Raw genomic sequence first — 20,188 nt, 5'->3', positions numbered from 1 at the left:
TTCATATAGTATACTGAGATTTGCGTAATACTCATGCTCGATATGAAATAGAGGGTATCCAACAGTACAATTATGCTGGGCTTAAGCCAGCACTCTATTGTAAATGGTTAAGTTGTAGACTAATATTTAGTGAGCTTTCAGTGTTACTGAGTAAGGGATTAGGAATGAAGAGCTGTGGGAGTTGTTGAACACCGATGATGTGGCGATTACTGCTGAAAATGAGGAAGACCTACAGAGAAGGGTTGGAGAGTGGCAGGAGTTTTTTTAGAGAGGGGTGGCTTAAAGGTGAAAGTGAATAAAACAAGAGGTGTTGGTGAACAGTAGGGAAGATAAAGACTGAATAGTAATACAAGAAAGTTTAAATACTTTGGATCTACTTTAAGCCAAGAGGGAGGATGTGAGGCTTCAATTGACAGTAAGATAAAGGCTGCGTGGTGGAAGTGGAGAGAGGTAGCTGTGTAGTATATGATAAGAAAATGCCAATCAAAATAAAAGTTCAGGGATAAGACCAGTCTTAATGCATATGGATCAGAAACATGGGCCCTAAGAAGATAAGAGGAAGCAAAGCTTGAGAGAACAGAGATGAGAATTCTGAGGTGGATTATGGGAATATCGCTGCTTGAGATTGGAAAATTACAAAATAAGAAGAGGGGGGCACGCTTACTCAAGGTTGAGAGGGAGACAGAGAATTAGATGGCGAGATAAAGTGAAGGAAGATATGGAAAGTAGTAGTTTGGTGGAGGAAGGCAGAGGAGAAGGTGCATCAGGCAACCGACCCCTTAATGTAGAGATAATGGTGGGAAAGAAGTAATGGTATTATAATGTACATTGATGGCTTGGTTAGCTTATGATGCCTTAGAAAGGTCCCCTATAAGTTACATGCTACATCATGTTTGAGACTTCCTTTAATGACTAGGCTGGGATCCTTGCTCAGATTTGTGTACCAGTCAGTCCACCTATCAGCTCATTAAAACTGGCGTTAAAACCTACGTGTGAATGAGTTTGTGAGCGCATAGGATAGGATAAAAGATTAATGTAACCAGACCTCTTGAGCCTAAAAAAGGCTCTTCTCAGGCTGGTTCATAGGAATTAACCTGAAAAAAAAATTGCTTAGGAGCATAATTTTGTTATGCGAGAAATCCCTGCCTTCGGCAAGAATTCCTGATATTATTGCATCTCGAAATTAAACAAGTCTCCTGAATCCAATTTGGGCATTCAACGAGTAAGTGGTGGACAGTCATAGGAACTTGGCATCCATTAAATTTCATTGGGTCAGAATGTGGGTTTTTAAGACGATGAAACCCATGGGTATACCTCAGATTTTATAATGTTCAGCTTGTTTGATATTGGTACCAAAGACCAATCTGTTTGCCAATCTTCATATATACTAGAGATTTGATAGATAGATGCTATTCAGTCTAATACAGGGCATATGAAATTGTTGGGATAATAGTGCATGCTAGTTTAGCTGCAGAATCTGCATTTTCACTCTCTTCAATTCCTGCATGTACCGTAATCCAACAGATTTTTATTGACAATCCAGATTGGAGAAGCAGGTGAACTGATGGAATTACCTAGTTCTTTTGACTGGCGGACAGGTGATCGCATGTGTGGACGGGAAACCAACGATTTTATGACAGTTTGCCTGAATATGAATAAACTATGTATAGGCCTAATCAATTTCATTGTTAGAGCCTGTGGTGCTATTTGGAGACCATTGTGAGTCCAAATCATATAACAAAAAATATTTCCATGTGATACAAACATTTTGGTATAGGCTTAGGCCAGTGTCCTGCCTTTTTATGAAAGGTGTTACTGGTGAAAGTAGTCTTCATGGTCCATTTCATAAATAACTGAACCAATCCCTAGTTCTAATTTAACCTTGATCATTAATATTGTATGAAAATAGACTTCTCTCTTTAATAGGCAATATTTAGACCATACTCTGCTTTGCCTTTTCGCTTCTTTCCTATTTTTAAGGGAATTGCCACAGCAGCTAGTCGATGTAACTCCATCTCCTTATCAGCCAGCAGTTTCCATTGCTGCCATATAGTGCTGCCACGAAGAAGGCTAGGTGAGCACAGAGGGCAATGACCTCGAGTTGACTGTCTGACTGAAAGTTCTACAGTTTGTGTGTGGACGCTCATCCGCCGAACGGTCTTGGGGGAAATGACAGGTAAACCTGATCGTGAATACCCACCCGCCTCAACAGTCTGGATGTTGTAGAGGTATTCCAACTTGTTATTAAAACTTCACGTTCTTTGATATGATTTTTCACATCTTTCTCTAACATTTCAACAAGTTGCTTGCCCCCCCAACTTATTTTAATATTTTCTCCACCTCTCAGCTGATTCCTGGTACTCCTCTAGCATGAATTAAACACTTCTGGCTTTAACAATTAACTGCTGCTTTGATAGCACTTGATACATCAGCAAAAGTGAATACTTTCCAGCAGTTCTTGTTTTCAATGTCAAGGTTAGCATTAATTGCTCCTTGAACATCTGGTATTTACTGGCCAAGTAAATGAAACTTTGACAAACCAAATGAAACTGACTGAAGATTCCCAGGCACATTATCTATACCGTAATAAATAAAACCTTGAATGTCAAGGTTAGAATTAATTGCTCCTTGAACATCTGGTATTTACTGGCTAAGTAAATAAAACTTTGACAAACCAAATGAAACTGACTGAAGATTCCCAGGCACATTATCTATACCGTAATAAATAAAACCTTGAATGGCCTGTCTTCCTTCTCAAAAGAAGTTTTCTACTTCAGGGATGAAACACTAGTGGAAACACTCAACGATTCCATGGCCTATGCCTTTGGGTTGTGTTGCCTGATCATGCAAAATGTGCTTCTTTTTGCTTTTGATCACGTGAGAATTTTTCAAGCCATAAACAATGTCAGGCCTTATCATATCATATGTGCCTCTGCAATAACTTATCTTTTTATGCTTTAAAGTCTTGTGCTTAGTTTACGCTTTGGTGTATACAGGTTCTGTTGAGCATCTTTTTGAAGAGTCCTCTTTCATCAGAAACACATGCTTAGAATTGCAGCCTTCCTTATCATCTATTTCTCTAAAATCTGCCAGAAACATGGCAGTAGCTTCATCATCTGATGCAGCTTCTCCAGTAACTTGAAATTTCTATTATAGACATTTTGACTATGAAAACATGCCTTCTGTTTCATGTTTTCTTTTAAATTCCTCATGAAGATCCAAGGCTGTTTACCATGTCACACTACCATCAATGGACATCCATTTCTATTTCACACCTCCCATAAGACCAAATGCATAACTTGTTCTTGTTACATATAATGACAGTGAGAATGCTGCAAGCAGGCTGGACCTGTAAGGGAACAAGTAAGCATGAGCTTTGGAAAGAAAGGGGGATAAGACATATACTGAATGGTGCAGGTGCATAGCTTGGCCCAACAATTTCCATTATTGTTGGAGGATTGATAGAAAACTGAGATTTTCCATTAAAAATAAAAAGATTTCTAATAAGTCCTGCTAAGTTTTTGTACTACAACTCCTGCCTCTTCACGAACTTCAAGATTAACATCCTGGATGAAGAAGTGACATATAAGACAAGCAACTTCTTTCACTGCATATTCACCCATTTCCACGTAGAAGTTGATCTCAGATGAGCAACTATGCTGATGCAAACAAATAGGGTAGCCTAAAATTATGGATTATAATCCCAACTCCAGTCTCTCACATAGAAAAAAAGATGTGGCAGCCTAAAAAAGATGGAATTTGTCCTTAAGAAATGTAATAGATAAAACACAGCTGGCAATGTTGTAAAATCAAAACAAAACCTATCACAAAAACAAAATAAGTACATACCAAATTGAAAAAGTGCAGCATAAGTAATAACTAAATAATAAATGGTCCTGACAGAAATCAAAGATCTTAACCCTTACTGGATGGGTAATTATATCGAAATGCAGCTCCTCAGGCCGGGTAAACTTTGAGGTCAGCTAATTTATGAAAAAAACATATCAATGGAAAGAGGAAAATATGCAAATGTACATGGTGAAAGAAAAAAAAAAAAAAAAAAAAAATTCTCCCTACCTTCCACAAGTTGAAAATGACTATTTACAACCCCTTGTGGGGTCTCTTTTACAAGACAATCATAAAATTTTACCAACCAATGTTTTTTCTAATAAATAATTTTATTTTATTTTGTAAAATTATGATTACTGCTCATACAATATCAAAACAAATAAGAAATAAAATCAGTAATGAATTGTAAGCATTTGTTGAAAAATATTCACGTAAATTTACCGAGAATGAAGATTCAGTAACTTTTTTCTACTTTTACATGTTTTTCTAATATTTCTGTGCATTTTTCTTTGTAAAATTACATTTACAACTGACAAAAACAACAACCAATATACCCTTGGTATATTTACGAGCACATTTACAAAAAGACGTCACGTGAGAGACATAATACATTCCCCCTTGAATTTACAAGCAGAAATGATTCACAGTTTTAGCCAGTGTAAAAGTTGCAATTAGTGAATTTATGGGCTATAGATGTATTGGCACCTCTTTCCCGCCTGATTCTTTCCAATTCGATGGTGCTTCATATTGCTTATCTACAGGATCAATCCGTCGACCACCCCAAACCTGTTATTACTACTCCTGAGGATCAATCCATCCAGTAGGGGTTAAGCTCTTATCATCAACAACCATGAATCTGGACACACAAATGGTATGAATTCCTAAAAGTGGCCTAAAACAAACTAAGGAACAGCACTTCCAAAATAGAGTAACCTCAAACTAAAGTGTGCTGACAGCATGTAGTTGGCATGACTTCTAATGAAAAAATGAAAGTAGCTGAATACATCAATCTCAAAAACAAAGGCAGAAATGCTGGAATACAGACATTACTAAAACAAGAAAATTTAAAATGAAAAGATACATAAAAAGAAAGTAAAATAACAAAGGTTGAAGCAAAAATATGAAATAAACGTTTTCTGGGAATATTTACAATTGCTAGACAGTTAAATACTAAGCAAACAGTATTATAATACAGTATACAATTGAATCTATTCTTCTCAAGTTCTTTTCATTTACATTTACAAAGGGGATTGAAAAGTGAGGCTTGCTCCTTCAATAATAAAGACAAAATCCATCCACCATAACTCTCAAAATTCCTCTCAAATGAAGAAAAATGTAAAAAAAATATATCCACTTATTTTTCACACACGCTTTATTAACAGACACACAATACATATCAAAATATCAGGCCATTTTAGGAAATAAAACTACTAATATTATTAACAAGGAACAATGTATTTAGTAATTTCTTAGAGATTGTACTCTGCTTTAATAAATCAAACCTGTTTTCTGAGTCATTCCTATTTGTACAGACTTTATGATACAAAGTCAGAATCATATAAAAATAACTATAACCAATAAATAAGAGTCCTATTCAAATTTTCTATTACTACTGGGAAAGGACTTGTGTACATTAAAATTAACATGTGATTGTGTTTGTTCCTCTGCAGTAACAAACTGTATGTATAATACAAGAAGGATTCTGATTTTTCTATACAGATCTCATAATACAGATGCACAACAATGAACCATACACAAGAAGTAAAACTTAGTTCCCTATACATGACTTAGAAAAACACTGGTTTACGTAATGCAATGTATTTTGTGCACCCTCCCCTGAAACACTTTTTGGCAATTAACACAGTTAAACAGCTCAAAGTTTTTTCCTGGTAGTTACCAAATGTAAGTGAACAAAGTACACTCCTTTCATATAAAACTAGGTTTCATACATACAACAGTAAGTACTAAATAAAAACAAAATATATTAAGTGCAATGCACTCATGTCTCAAGACTATATGGTTCACTTTGAATTTGCTATAATAATGCACTTCAGAAGGCATCTAAACAAAAGCTATTGAAACTTACAGTCAAACCAATGCAAGGACAGTTAAAACTTTATTCCCAATTATGGGTAAGTCTAAAATCCTTATAAAGTATCATAGTAACAAGGAAGATAGTCACACTGATTTGATAATGCAAGCAGATGAATTATAGTATACACAAAAGCAATCACTTTTCTGGATGTGAAATACAAAAACATGAATAAGACTTACAAGTAGCAAGTAAAATGGTTAAACCAGTGATAACATTTCAGTAAAAATCTGTAACTTTGTAATGAGAATAGTTGTTTAATAGAGACTTGACCTATCTAGATAACAGAGATGACTTTACACTGTGAATTGAAATCTAATTGTGATAGGGTAGAAGTTTTAGGTATATGAACATAGTAAAAACATAAGGAAAAATCAAATTTGGCCTTTAAATAATACCATATCTATGGAATTGTTTAAAATAAACTGAATCCAATCATAATTGATCTCCATATTGACTTGGGGAAAAATGATAAATGTATCTATACTAACAGCTGTTGATGATCTGTATAAAAAAAGAATCAGTAAATACAAAACGAAATTCTTTGTGACCTGAGACACTAAATTATTACAGGATCCTGAATATACGTACAGAGATTGAACTCATTATGACTTATACACCATGGGAGTTTTCACCTAATTCATCATTTTCACAAAACTTAATTACTGTATCTGTAAGACATTGCACTTGGGTGTTAAAACAAAGTATGGCTGTAAAAAGAGTGATATGCTACCATACACATTTGATTAAATGTACAGTATATATACTTTTACTGTTTGATATCATAATTCAGTCACTTTGTATCATACACATAGCTTTGGGGGGTTCATTCATAAGAAAACATTATTATACTCTTTAATTATACTGTTACTCACAAGATTTAACATTATGGCAATAAATATACAAGTACAAAATGATTTTAATTCTTAAAACCTGCAAAACCTTTATACAACTGCTTTCCTATACTTGTGAAGATCTGCTACCCATTTTCATAACTCATACTAACCTAAAGTATTTACATGTTCATAGCACTGTACAACAGCTTTGCCAAAGACTTTTCACAAGTGCATCTGCAATTCTATGTTTTTATGTTACATGTATCATATTGAATTGTATTTAAAGACAAATACCACTGCCAAAGCAAAAGTTTATGTCAATTTTAGTTGATATATGATGTATCCAGGAATTATTCACTGTATATGAAAAGGAAGCCTTGCTATGATTTATCATAAATGCTTCAACCAAAATGTAACTCTTGCACTCTATGGCCAGCAACATCAAACAGCTTTTACCTAGGGGATATTTAGATAATGAGGTCGTTATTCTGTTTTCGTTTAAGAGTTCTACATTAACAGGATTTCCCAGTCCCCAGGGGAGTCTAGCAAATCCAGCTAACGTACGAAAGGCAAAGGCAGTTCAATACGCACAACTTTCAGATTCTGAAATATTACATTGGCTGTAATTCTAGGTTTTAGTTTACAAAGCCTAGTTTTATCATTTCTCTCATGCTGTTAAGAAAATGGAACTAGAGCGAACAATGTATCTGTACAAATTTCAGTAACTTACATTTTACATCACAAATTTGTCCTTTCTTTAAAAAAAAAAAAAAAAGCCTTGACAATAACTTGTTTCATATGGGTCCTAAATATGACTACTATTAATTCCAGTTTAGTAGTGCGGCACCAACATAACCTATATAATACCAATGCTTGAAAAGACCATTTAGTGTAAATGCATACTTATAACAGTATAAAACTTCACACTTTAAATTCTTAGTTATGTACGTATGCAGAATTACTAAAAAACTGTTCCTGCATTATTCTCTGCAAGGCATTTTTTCATATCTTTGATAAAGTTAACACAAACTATTACATTAAAAAATTACATTCTTGCATCAAAGCCTTGAAAATTCATGATTTCTTACTTAGGAAACAGTTCTAATTTGAACATCAAACAAGGCTTTCAATCTTACTATACCTAATTTCAATGTAAAAACTCTATGACTGTAACCACCTCCTTCTAGCTAAGACGATCAGTGCAGTTCCTCATGGGGAATTCATACCCTGGGATTTCAAAAGAAATTTTTGTAACAGCCCATGTACAAACAATCTGAAACGATAAAATATCATAAGTTCTATGATCACTTCTATTCATGCTCCATCATATTATGTTCATATCAGGACAAACCTCTATATTTTACCTATGTGTATTGCTCAGTGCAAGACAAGTTAATCCTGCAAGAAGTGTTAGTCGAAACTCTGCTGCTCATCTTATGGAAAAGAGGTACTATCCTTCATGACTTCTTTTTATATTTACCAAGCAAAATGCCTGGACACCTCTTCCTGTTTTGTTTTGCACTCAAAGCCCATGCTACTCGCCTATCTGCTGTTTTTATGACTTACTGTTCTTCATCCCTCCTCATCATAAGCCCAAAGGATATCAATCTGTCAGATCCATTTTCCATCCTCTGGGCATCACATCTTTTCACCATTTCCTCATTTATACATGGCCTCCCTACAGGACACTGGCCATGAACTGTGACATGTTGTAGTCACACCTTTTAAAAATTCTTTAGTTGTCTTTTTCAGTGCCCATCTAAATAGTGACTGCATAAATAAAATATGAGGTCTGTAACAAAATATAAACAAAAAAATTATGAAAAATTTTTATGTTTCCATGAACAAACCTCTTATTTTATGGTAGACATATTTCTCCTAGCAACAGAATGCCAAACCAATAAATCTTTTTCATGAATAAAGTAACTCCTATCTCTCAGTCAACCTGCCATACAGCTAGCAACATACAATGGTAAAAAAAAATAGAGGTTTCTAACTGTGATATATGAATATTGTCAAATCTATTTTTGATGTCCTATGACTTTCACATGAACTATGATTTTGGTAACTATTAAAGTCACATTCTTTAAGAATTAACTAATTTAATTAGAACTTCAGTAAAAAATCTTACCTGAAAATTGATACCAGCAAAAATTCCAGTGATAAGAGATGCTGCACCCATCATGCCTGCTACTGGTGCATACTCAGGTTCAACAGTCCTGTAAAAGAACTTGTGTTAGTTATTTCAGCCAAGAAAATCAAATAAAAGGGTGAGAAACAGGAATTGAAAATATGGTAACAGTTTGGTGTAGGTGAAAAGATGGATCAAACCACTATTAGTTAGTGGATGGAGGATGATAGCCTTGCTGAAAAAATGCATAACTTAGAAGTTTTGGAAGGATGGGTGTTGACTGGATGGAATGAAGAAGTTTTCAAATGGAATGACACTCAATTCCAGGAATGACAAGATTATGCCAGACAGGAGTGAGTTTGTTTCTTTGTTTGTATGGTGTTTTTACGTTGCATGGAACCAGTGGTTATTCAGCAACGGGACCAACGGCTTTACGTGACTTCCGAACCACATCAAGAGGGAACTTCTATCTCCAGAAATACACATCTCTCACACCTCATTGGAATGCCCGAGAACAGACAGGAGTGAGTGACAATGTACATATGAGTAGTTCTGAAACCATCAATATAAATACCATTATACATTCAATTGCATTCTGTTTATGATGTAAAATCAAATCAAATCACGTGAACAATATGTTTCTCAAATCAGAAATCAACCAGGCTTCAAGAACAAAAACAAATGAACATTATCAAACCTCATCAGTCATGTAATTTTTTACATAAATACAGTAATAAAAGGTTATACATAATGGTCACATAGTCAAACTAAAAAACAAAAGTATTAACAAAAGTGAAAAATTGTACCAAAGTAATTTCAATGCCAAAAAATAAAATATAATATTAATACTTAATTAACTTAAATACTGTAAATATGATATGACAAATGCAAGACAATAGCAGAAACAATGATCAAGAAACATGTCTTCAAATTTTCAATATACAGTACATTAGGAAAACAGATGACATACCTTGGGCAATACATCATTGCTAAAGAAGAATAATATCCTGAGGTGAGACCCAATATGACAGCCAAAACCCAGTATGCCCAGTCTGAATCTATAAGAACTGGCATGACGCGTTCAACGTTGACTGGATAGAAGTGGCACAGGACAAATGCAGGAATCAAGAATATGCGGAGAATCACTGGGATGCAAAGGAACCTAGGGGATGGCTGTTGGATGAAAATGTAAGTACTGAATTACATGAAAGTCTCAGTGGCATAATAAACAGAAATATCATGAATGCTTTGCTTCAAATATTCTTAATAATGTGAGTTATGACAATTTTTACCATTTCAAAGTATTCAATTATAAAAACCATTGTTAAATAGCTGATGCCAATGGCATCCAAGTTGAAAATAAAGACAAATCCATAATATTTATATAGCTGAGCTGTCCCAGAGGCATAATACGTGTGCACACACTATGCAAGTGACCAAAACAAATGTAGAAAATGCTATAACTTGCTTCAGTTGCTTACAAACATAATTTCAAATCTGTATCACGAGAGAAACAGAGAGAGAGAGAGAGATTACTCACCCAAGTTATAAGTCCTGGTAGCATATTTCCTAACATGGCGAATAAATTGAAGGTAAGGAAACAAGTTACAGCTTGGTAGTACTTCGGTGGTACTGGAAAGTTTTCTTCTGTCCTACATGTATCTGCAAGAAAATGGTGCCTTTATTAGGTAATTTCAAAAACACACCATACAAAGCATCTTAAAAAGCATAAACGTACTTAAAGAATTTTTTGCAATTTCAGTAATTTGTTACTGCAAATTACTTTCAATGATGTCTTAAACATATTTTACGGCATAATGCGAAAAAATTTGTGGCACATCAAATATTCTTAATTCCAAGTTCTCTAAATTTAAGTATTCCTTCCTTCTTCAAATCCTATTTATTAAACTAAACAGTCCAGTGAGAAATATTTGAAACCATCTGACAATGTATATAAATATAACTACAGTTCCTTGCATTAGCTAATCATGATGTAACTTTCTTTTACATTAAACATTACCTGCTAAAACCGCAGGGAAGACAGATAGCGTAACAAAGAAGACCAAGAAGACATTGAAGAGCTGAGGGAATGCCTTTTTGAAGATATGACCATAGGGTATTCTTGGTTTGCTTGGATCTCTCTTTGCAGCTTTCTTAGCCCTTTCATGTTGAGCTTCATGATAACGGAAGAAACGCTGAAAATAAACAAGCCGCATCTGATCATTCTGTAAATTCATGATACACACACACCACTAAAATGAAAGCAATGAATATATAAAAAGACAAGAAACCAGTTAGATTTATGACATGTAATCGAAACTGATCGTTACATCATTAAGGGATTTCATGTTAATGATCTACAACTCATGAATTGGCACATAATTTCAAACAAATGTCACCATTTCTATTATATACACATGACTTGTCACATTCCGAAGTTTCTCTCTTAAAACTGCAAGTTTATCAGTCACTAGGTTCACTATCTTCTCAAAGTGATAACATTTTCAACTATTCCCTCACTGCTACCACATAACAAGCAGCAACAGACCCATTACGTGGAAATACCATACAATTCTATAAGATGTATATTGGAAAATATAGAAGACCAAAATGATAAGCATATAAGATTTTTGCTGTGGTCTACCGTGTAGCACAGATATTATCAATTTACAATTTGATATCAAAGATCAATGTCTATACAACGTTTCCACATAAAAGTAGTTATATGCATTAAAAACGAACTCAACAAGCAACTAAAAATACTAAGTTAAAGATTCATGAGTAAAATTCAAATGTTTAAACCCAAAACAATGATTACAGCAAATTTAGATATCATACTAGGTAATTAACTGTATCAAGTATTTTTTTAAGTTCCAGCTACAGCAGTCTTAAAGTATCAGTTGTAAGTAAATGTGTTGGCATCTGTGGAGATCTTACTTGTGAAAGAAATTATGCACATATTTATTTTTACTGGTAACTCATGGGATCACTTACATTTAAAGGCAGTGCAAAGTAAGTGTCGAAACACGCTAATAATACAAACAGCGCTGTGATGAAGTAGTAGATGGCAGATGTTCTAATGTTAGGTGCCAGTCCAATCGATAAGATATTTATAATGGCAGTGAAGGTCCCACTGATGTTCTGAAAAAAAAACATACATACATTAGTAATGTATAAATCGTTTCATCAACATAAAATTATATGTACACATACCAAAAAAATATTCACCAGTTTTAATCAATTTAAAAATCATACAACAGCACAGGAAACTCTAAACTTAAAAGCAAACTTACTGAACCCAAAACCACAGCCCCAGTGTAAGCAAAAGGCAGTCTTGCCGCCATACCATACACAGTGTTCTGGTAAATACCATTAGCAACTGGAAAAAAAATATACATTATTTAAAATATAATGTGTACTTCATAGCTTTATCAGCCACAGTACTGTATTACTACTATTATTATCATGAAAAGCAACCAAAAATGAAATCAATATCTAAAATACAGGCCTGGTAAAACAAATACAACTTTTGGTGATTTTTTCAGTAAATATATATACCTGGTTTTTAGTTTAGTTGATGCTATAGTGGTCAACATCATCCAAGCAAGAATACTACATTTTTAGGATACAAATCAATCTTTCAACGTGAAAAAGTTTACCAAGTTCGAAAAGAATTTTACGAGCCACTCATGAATCAGACAATAAAGGTACTGTAAATGGTAATTATTCAATCAAAATAACACAAGCCAGTACTTAGGTATGTATTAAAAAATTATCTGCTCACATGAAAGTCACAACAATTCACTTTTCTACTGGCTAATACAACCCACAAAATTAGGAAATTCAATAAACATTATATGTCACTCTTGATATCTTGGCAATACAATACAATTAAATGTAAACATTTTTTCACACAAACCCCATCACTCATATCCACACTACACATTAATCTTGAAGAGGAAAAGCTGACTTAAAAAGGCTTATATCCAGACTACATGAAAAGTAAGAAAGGTAATTGATGTGTGCAGTACATGAAGCCTCCAGTGGAGAAAATAAGTGTAGTGTCTGGGGACATTTGAAGACCAAAAATGTGGACATACATGACTGAGGGATAGAATGGGAAAACTAATTGTGTGTGATAAGAAACCAGTTTTAGCTACCTTCAGGCAAACTTTATTTTTGTTACCTCTGATGCCATAAAACTTTAGTCATATGTTTTAATATTTTCTTACAAGAAAGTTTTGATTTGATTTGACTTAGTAAATAATATAAGAATTCACATCAATTTGGTCCCATTCATCTTAATAAATGGGTTAAACAAGTGTTCCCTGCTTATTCATGGTACCATGCTTTGTGAAGACATTTTTTCATAATTGTGGTTAGTTTTCTGTCTTATCATTATTATTATTATGTGGTCTATCACAGTCCTCCAATTCGACTGGGTGGTATTTATAGTGTGGGGTTCCAGGTTGCATCCTGCCTCCTTAGGAGTCCATCACTTTTCTTACTATGTGCGCTGTTTCCAGGAGCGCACACTTCTGCACGAGTCCTGGAGCTACTCAACTTCTAGTTTTTCCAGATTCCTTTTCAGGGATCTTGGAATCGTGCCTAGTGTTCCGATGATGATGATGATGATTATTATCATCATTATTATTATTCAGCAGATGATACCTATTCATATGGAACAAGCCCATAGGGCCATTGACTTAAAATTCAAGCTTCCCATGATATGCTGGTTTCAACCTCCCACCACAGACCCTGCATCACGGGAGTAACTAGTAATCATGATACAGAGCCAGTAATTTCTTCATTGTCCTGGGGGAGACGTGAACTCATGACATCTTGGTAGCATTCCAAGACACGAACCATTATACCAGTGACCAGTATAAAATAATTAATTATAGCCACTTCTATTAGGCACACAACTCTTTTGATGGCAATCCTGCTAAAGTAAAGTTCCAGTTTAAATAATGATAACATCAATTCCGTTGTTACATATTCAGTACCACTAGTGATCATTATAAATTTTCTGTTGGAAATGAGTTCTACAAGAATTACTTCACTTTAATTCAAGCGAGGAGTCTACATATGTATCCTCCAATTTGCAAAAGCAACCTAAACCAAATGGAAGGCTGCAGGCAGTTTTTTTTTTTTACAATAAGATCAAGTGCTGACAGGGTACAAAGGCAAAACTGGGCTGGGATTAAAGTAAAGAAAATTCTATTCAATTTGGGTAGATCTGGGGTAAAGGAAAGAGAGTCCTAGCTGATTAAGATAGATCAACAACAAAATTCAAAACACTGAAATAAATAAGGCTGCTGTATATAACAGGATTTTACTTGTGGTACTGGGAATTACGTACCTGTAATTATTAAATATTTCATTAAATGAATTGGACAAAGATTAAAAATCCCTACAAAGACTAACAATATTTATGTAAACAAGAAAGTGGAGGCAACATCATATCCTCAACTCTGCCAAGCCTCAAGCAAGTGAAAAAGATCAAGAAAAACAGCATAAAAATAGTTTCAAAGCAATCACAGGCTCACATCTTTGAGAAAGTATTCTAAAGTAGTCAAGGGAAATGTATGTAATATATTAGTGTTGTATTATTCATACATTTATTAGTTAAAATGAGTGCCTAAAGAAATATATAACAATCTAACTTCATGTAATTATCAGTAAGCAGAATGGAAGATGTATCATATTTCAAATAGGCCGCTGATATGGTTGCTAGCGTCGTGGCACATTACCCAGATGTTGCGAGTTTGCACCTCATCAGGGCGATGAAAAATCACTGCTCTGTAACATGATCAGTTACTGTTGCAGTGTGGGGTCTGCAGTGGGAGGCTGAAACCAACATTCTTTGGAAGCTTGAATTTCAAGTCAATGGCCTATGTGTGCATGTTCCATGTGAATAGGTTTCATTTGATAAATAATAATAATTCTTATGCTGTTCAGATTATGAGATTTTACAGTTCAGAATTGTTTTTTTAATTTACAAAAGGACTGCACGGAAGCAGATGGCAAGTCCAATCAATAAGAAAACATACCATCAAAACCGCAATACACAACCAAAACACACAAATACCACTGGTGGTAGTCCGCAAGAACAGACATGTGACTACATTCCATTGCGATGTGAAAATATTGCTATGAAATCACAATTTTAAATGGGAAGTCTGGTACTGCTGATGAACAACAATCTCATTCAATAGATAATTCAAGACAGTCTGGGAGGCTGTAACAGTTATTGAATATCTTCAAAAGTTCAAAGAAAGTGGAGTGAAGATTTTGGCAAATAACTCCTTTGGATTCTATCTAGAAATGGGCTATTACTTAGGTTTTTCCAGTGAAGTTACAATTATTATACAATTAATGACTGTATAGTGTATGAATCCTTAAATAACCCCTTCTTCAAGAGGTAGATATACTGCTTCCTCAGAGGCTAGGCCCTACTTTTTGCATTTTTTTCCAATTTACTTCAGTACTGACATAGAAAAGACATTAAACTAACTGTGCCATAACCTGGAAAAAAGCAATACGATAACTTATAAGTTTTATGATAACTGTGTGGCTTCAGAAACCCAGAGGAATATTTCACCTACCATTGAGGATGACAACAGAAGCAATGGTAATCCAGAAAAATACACCAGGCCATTCTGAGGAGTCTACCATGGCTAAGACCACTGTGAACACAAACACCACTACTTCTATTAGGATGCTCCATACAATTCGGGTGGTTAGGTTACCCCTGCGGAGAAAAATATTTCACTTAAAAACTAACAAATACAATACTATGCAATTTTTGCAACACAAAAGTAAACCACAATGAATTTTCCATTGCAAAGCAACTTGATTCAAGCAATACTGAGTAAAATTAATATGTAGAATTAATGATATCCCTTGTTAAGATAAAATTTAAGTGGCAAAGTTTCATAAGCACAAAACAATCTTCTCACAATAATGGTAAAATATTAATGCAGTTTTATTTCTTTCTAGTGTACATTGGAGACATTAAAACAAACTTGATATCATTAGACAGAATTCCAGCAATTTCCTGTATATCACTAAGTGCAGAACTGTCCATCTAGACCTTAATAGTACAATACTCAGCACATTTTTGTAAATTACCTTTATAAAGTTCATAAAATTAAAGTTTACACTTCTGTACAGTATAAATTATTTGTATAAATGCACTATTCAGTGTAGAATCACCAACTCACCCAAACTGTATGAAGATATTGAGCCAGTTGAAGAGAACATTAGGAATTTGTGCGGCATATCCAATGTAGGGAAGGAAATTTGTTGCATACGAGGATACTTCTCCATCTTCTCCTACGAGCTTGTAGTCCACAAAATACTGAAAAAACAAAACCTTGTATAATCAAAATGAAAAACTATTAGCCAGTATATACATATGACCAGTTTCTCTATGACACACATCATATTGCAATGAGAGGGAACATATATTATGGTCAAGATTTGTAAGCTTTCTACATATTTTCTATTATTCAAAAGCCAAATCTTGACAGTTTTAAGTAAAGGTCATTAAAAGTAAATGAATACATATTGATATAATGGAAAACTTGTTTTGAACTAAGAGATGCAGGTTACTATTAAGATAGGAACAACCTAATGGATATCCCCCTTATAGCTTCTCATAAGAAAAAATAAAAAAAACTTAAAAGTCTTGAATATAAGATCAATGATTCACTGTGGGTCTAAGTTACTCCCCAGTAAAGTGAATTTGATATTAAAGGACATCTGTGGCTAAATACTTGTGAGTGCAAGTCATGTATGCAAAAGTGAAAAACTTCATAATAAGCAAAATTTTAAAATTTACCCATCCACAGCAATTTTACTGTAAGTATAAAACCTGACTTCGACAGGGGTATACATGGCGGAGTCAAATAACCTTATACCTTTCTTGCCAATGGCATAAATAAATCAACTGTATTATTGTAGCTAAACCAAAGGCACAGACATATACAAATGTCTATGTATAAATTTCTGGCTCACATCAAGAATGAACCCCAGTCTCTCAAAAGAAAGGACTCTGCCTAACAGCCACAAATATTACCCAGCTTTCTGACCACCGACTTAACTGGTAGCTTTTCATTCAATTACCCCTTCAGGATCAAACCCCAGTCTCTCAAATGAAAGGCCAGGGTTCTACCAATTGACCAACAACGGCCATAAAAGAAGTTGAAACCTAAGTACTCTTGTGCCTGAGGTACATGTTCCTGTTAAATTCAGATTCTATACTTATAGGAAAACTGAAATCAGGTCATATTCCAAGCTGCAAGCTCACAGCTTTTCTGATCCAGTACTGGAAAAAACTTTTTACTCTCTATCCCAAGTCTGTGCCACCTGTTGGTTGGCCTTAAGTGTATAACCATAAAAAGTTTTCCCTTGAGACCAAAAAAAGCATTTAAGTACATAAGGGGCACTGACTTCTGAACAGGAAAACAAAAGTTGTTCTCACTAATGGGGTCAGCAAGCTGTGTGCTTGCAACTCTAAGATCCTTTACCTTTACTCTAAGGCATTTTTCGGGGATTCATGTGAACAAAGATTATTAATTGACGTGAGAGTATCAAAACATCAATATTCAGAACACAAAAAGTAAAAAATTTATACTACTTACATTTTTGGCTGTGATGAACATATTCCATGGCATCAGAGTTCCTACGCCATGGAGAACAAGCGTCATGAAAACCAGCTTTAAACCTGGAAGAGAGAGAAAAGAATAAATAATGACATTACCAAAAAGACCAGGGAACATGAAACCTACAATAACTTATATAAATTGGCTAAAGATAACAGAAAGGTAATGTCTGGAAAAATATACTGAAAAATAAATACAATTAAAGGAGCAAACACATACTTTAAAAATAATCTATACAAGCACTTTGGCTAAATATATACATAGCAAAATCAGCATACATTACTGAAAATATCGTCTTTTCAATATTCTGGATAAGAATCCTTCCTGAGAAAGAGACAGACTTATCGTACCCTTCACTTCTAATGTAGAAATTCAGCATATGCCAGAAACGGATGACATATGATCAGTACATATCTGCCACATCTTTCTAACTAAAACTCACCGATCTGGAAGACCAGCATGCTGGTCCTGAACGGCTGGTTGCAAGGGGGTTAGAGCAGTGGGTTCTATAGTCAAGTCAACGTCTTGAGGTTGTACTGTGGGTTCCTCTGGTGGTTCCCAGTTGGGATCCTCCAGGGCTGGGTGCTTGCTGCGGGGTCTGAGAGACGGAGAACCCCCCGGGGTGTTGACCCTGGAGAGGTCTTCCACTGAGGCTAAGGGAGCCGTCAAATAATCGGACTCCCCATACATGTTGATGGTGGCAGGCATTCTATAGACTCGGGGGAATAATTTCGCACGTACCTCCCTGCGCGAGACGCTTACACCACCACCAATACAACCTGGGTCGCCACTAATTCATCATCACAGTCTCGAATGGATCCAAGATATAGAGGCAATTTTTCTCTCTTCAAAAACGCATCCAATCCTGATCGAAGGGAGCTAATTTCGCAACGTTTCTCTGTCGTTCACAAAACACTCTGCTCCGAGATTCAAACGGTTCGTATTCGATGGCAAGTCCTCCGCCGTGGTCAGAAACGGTTCGAGTTCTGCGCTCCGAGTCCACTGGCATTTGTTTTCACTACAACAGACCGCCTTTTTTCTTTATCAGTCGCAGCATATTTTCAGTATCGCACGATTCACTCTCACAGTTCAAGTGCGGGTTTCGGAAGGCAAGCTGACAGTGAGACGGATAAGAATGACAGGGCTTGCTTATTTTACATGGCTCTCTTTCTTTCCACGTGTTCTTGAAGGCCAAATATCAAATATTTAGTGCTGGAAGAGAATTTCAATTAAAAATCACCTTTGCCTTTGGGATAGAATTCAATAGGGAACACCACATTATATTCTGAAGTCAAGAAGTTTTACAATGCCAAACATTTCCAAACAGAAAATATAAAGAACATACAATATAAAGACTGGATTCCAGTTCATCATCGCATGACATATATTTAATTTTAAAATTTTAATTTTAACCATAATTCAAAAGAATTACGGAGGTCTATGTAATATGACAAAAAAAGTCCCCACTTAATCCCTTTGCAGATAAGCCGTTTTAAGTCGATAAAAAAGTTCTAAGAATTCTTGAAGGTCAGAGATATTAACGACGTGAAGGTCGGCTGGATGGTTTAGTTTAAGCCAGACTTAAGCCGGCACGGGTCCTCAGGGGCTTAAGTCTTGTAAAAGAGTGTAGAAGTCAACATAAAACTAACATTCCGACCAACAATAATCCCCCAAAAACGTACCAGTATGTACATCCTACTCATAAATAAAAATGTGTTAACGTTGTAAACAAACAAGAAGCCGAAACTCGATATCAGACTGAATAGGGGAAACATTCAAACCTCTCTCTCTCTCTCTCTCTCTCTCTCTCTCTCTCTCGCCATAGCAGCACGAAATGGTTACCATGGTAACATCAGATTCGACAGATGAGGTTACGGTTCTTGAGATGGATTTGGTAACGTTATCCCCCCTACTCTCTCTCTCTCTCTCTCTCTCTCTCTCTCTCCTCTCTCTCTCTCTCTCTCTCTCCGACCTGAGCTGAGGTTAATAACTGATTATTCCTGTTATATAGAAGAACTACCAGCTGTTCCTTTTTCTTTTCATTACGTCTAAGTAATCCCCTCTCTCTCTCTCTCTCTCTCTCTCTCTCTCTCTCTCTCTCTCTCTAGTTTGTGGTTAATAATAAAAGTAGTTCCTTTTTCTAGCCATGATGTCCAAGTTATTTTTCTTAACTACTTCGTGGCGAGTTTATGATTTATCCAAGACCTTACTTAAGGGCTGTACACACAAAAAACTGTACACACAAAAAAACTAAGTTGAACTTCAAAAATACGAAAACCTATGAGTGAGCCCTCTCAGGACCAGAAGAGGAAGCAGGGAACGGAGTCCCACAACAAATAACACCAAGCGTGAGTGGACATAACAATGAGCGCTGGCTGGAGTAAATGAAATACAGCAGGGCGAGACCGTAGACTTTCACAGCTACCCATTTTTTTTACCAGGGCTGTTTCCCGTAATATTTTTACACTGTACGAGGGAGTATTACGTTCATATTTAACAAGTATTTATTTTTATCTAATATGTTCAATATTTTTACGCTGTACAAGAGGGCATGTAAAAGAGGGCATTATGTCCATATTTTAACAATATTTTTAAGCATTTTTAATATTTT

At 35.2% G+C, this 20,188-nt stretch overlaps 1 protein-coding gene across 1 annotated transcript in view; it reads right to left on the bottom strand.

The window, feature by feature from the left end:
- Positions 1 to 5,283: 5,283 nt before the first annotated feature.
- LOC135207468 (equilibrative nucleoside transporter 1-like) overlaps positions 5,284 to 20,188 on the bottom strand; it is a 121,512-nt gene continuing 106,607 nt past the window's right edge. The window contains exons 2-13 of the mRNA XM_064239194.1: positions 18,020 to 18,789; positions 17,734 to 17,759; positions 17,557 to 17,699; positions 16,135 to 16,271; positions 15,517 to 15,662; positions 12,202 to 12,287; positions 11,903 to 12,049; positions 10,929 to 11,103; positions 10,449 to 10,570; positions 9,879 to 10,081; positions 8,909 to 8,996; positions 5,284 to 8,050 (exon numbers count right to left, since the gene is read on the bottom strand). Coding sequence (XP_064095264.1) covers positions 7,961 to 8,050; positions 8,909 to 8,996; positions 9,879 to 10,081; positions 10,449 to 10,570; positions 10,929 to 11,103; positions 11,903 to 12,049; positions 12,202 to 12,287; positions 15,517 to 15,662; positions 16,135 to 16,271; positions 17,557 to 17,699; positions 17,734 to 17,759; positions 18,020 to 18,285 — 1,629 coding nt within the window. The 5' untranslated portion in view covers positions 18,286 to 18,789 and the 3' untranslated portion in view covers positions 5,284 to 7,960. The remainder of the gene's footprint in view (positions 8,051 to 8,908; positions 8,997 to 9,878; positions 10,082 to 10,448; positions 10,571 to 10,928; positions 11,104 to 11,902; positions 12,050 to 12,201; positions 12,288 to 15,516; positions 15,663 to 16,134; positions 16,272 to 17,556; positions 17,700 to 17,733; positions 17,760 to 18,019; positions 18,790 to 20,188) is intronic.

This window comes from Macrobrachium nipponense, chromosome 32 (assembly GCF_015104395.2).
Source record: "Macrobrachium nipponense isolate FS-2020 chromosome 32, ASM1510439v2, whole genome shotgun sequence".
Taxonomy (NCBI): Eukaryota; Metazoa; Arthropoda; class Malacostraca; order Decapoda; family Palaemonidae; genus Macrobrachium; species Macrobrachium nipponense.
The sequence above is the reverse complement of the archived record's forward strand: the minus strand, read 5'-3'. Positions and strand labels throughout refer to the sequence as shown.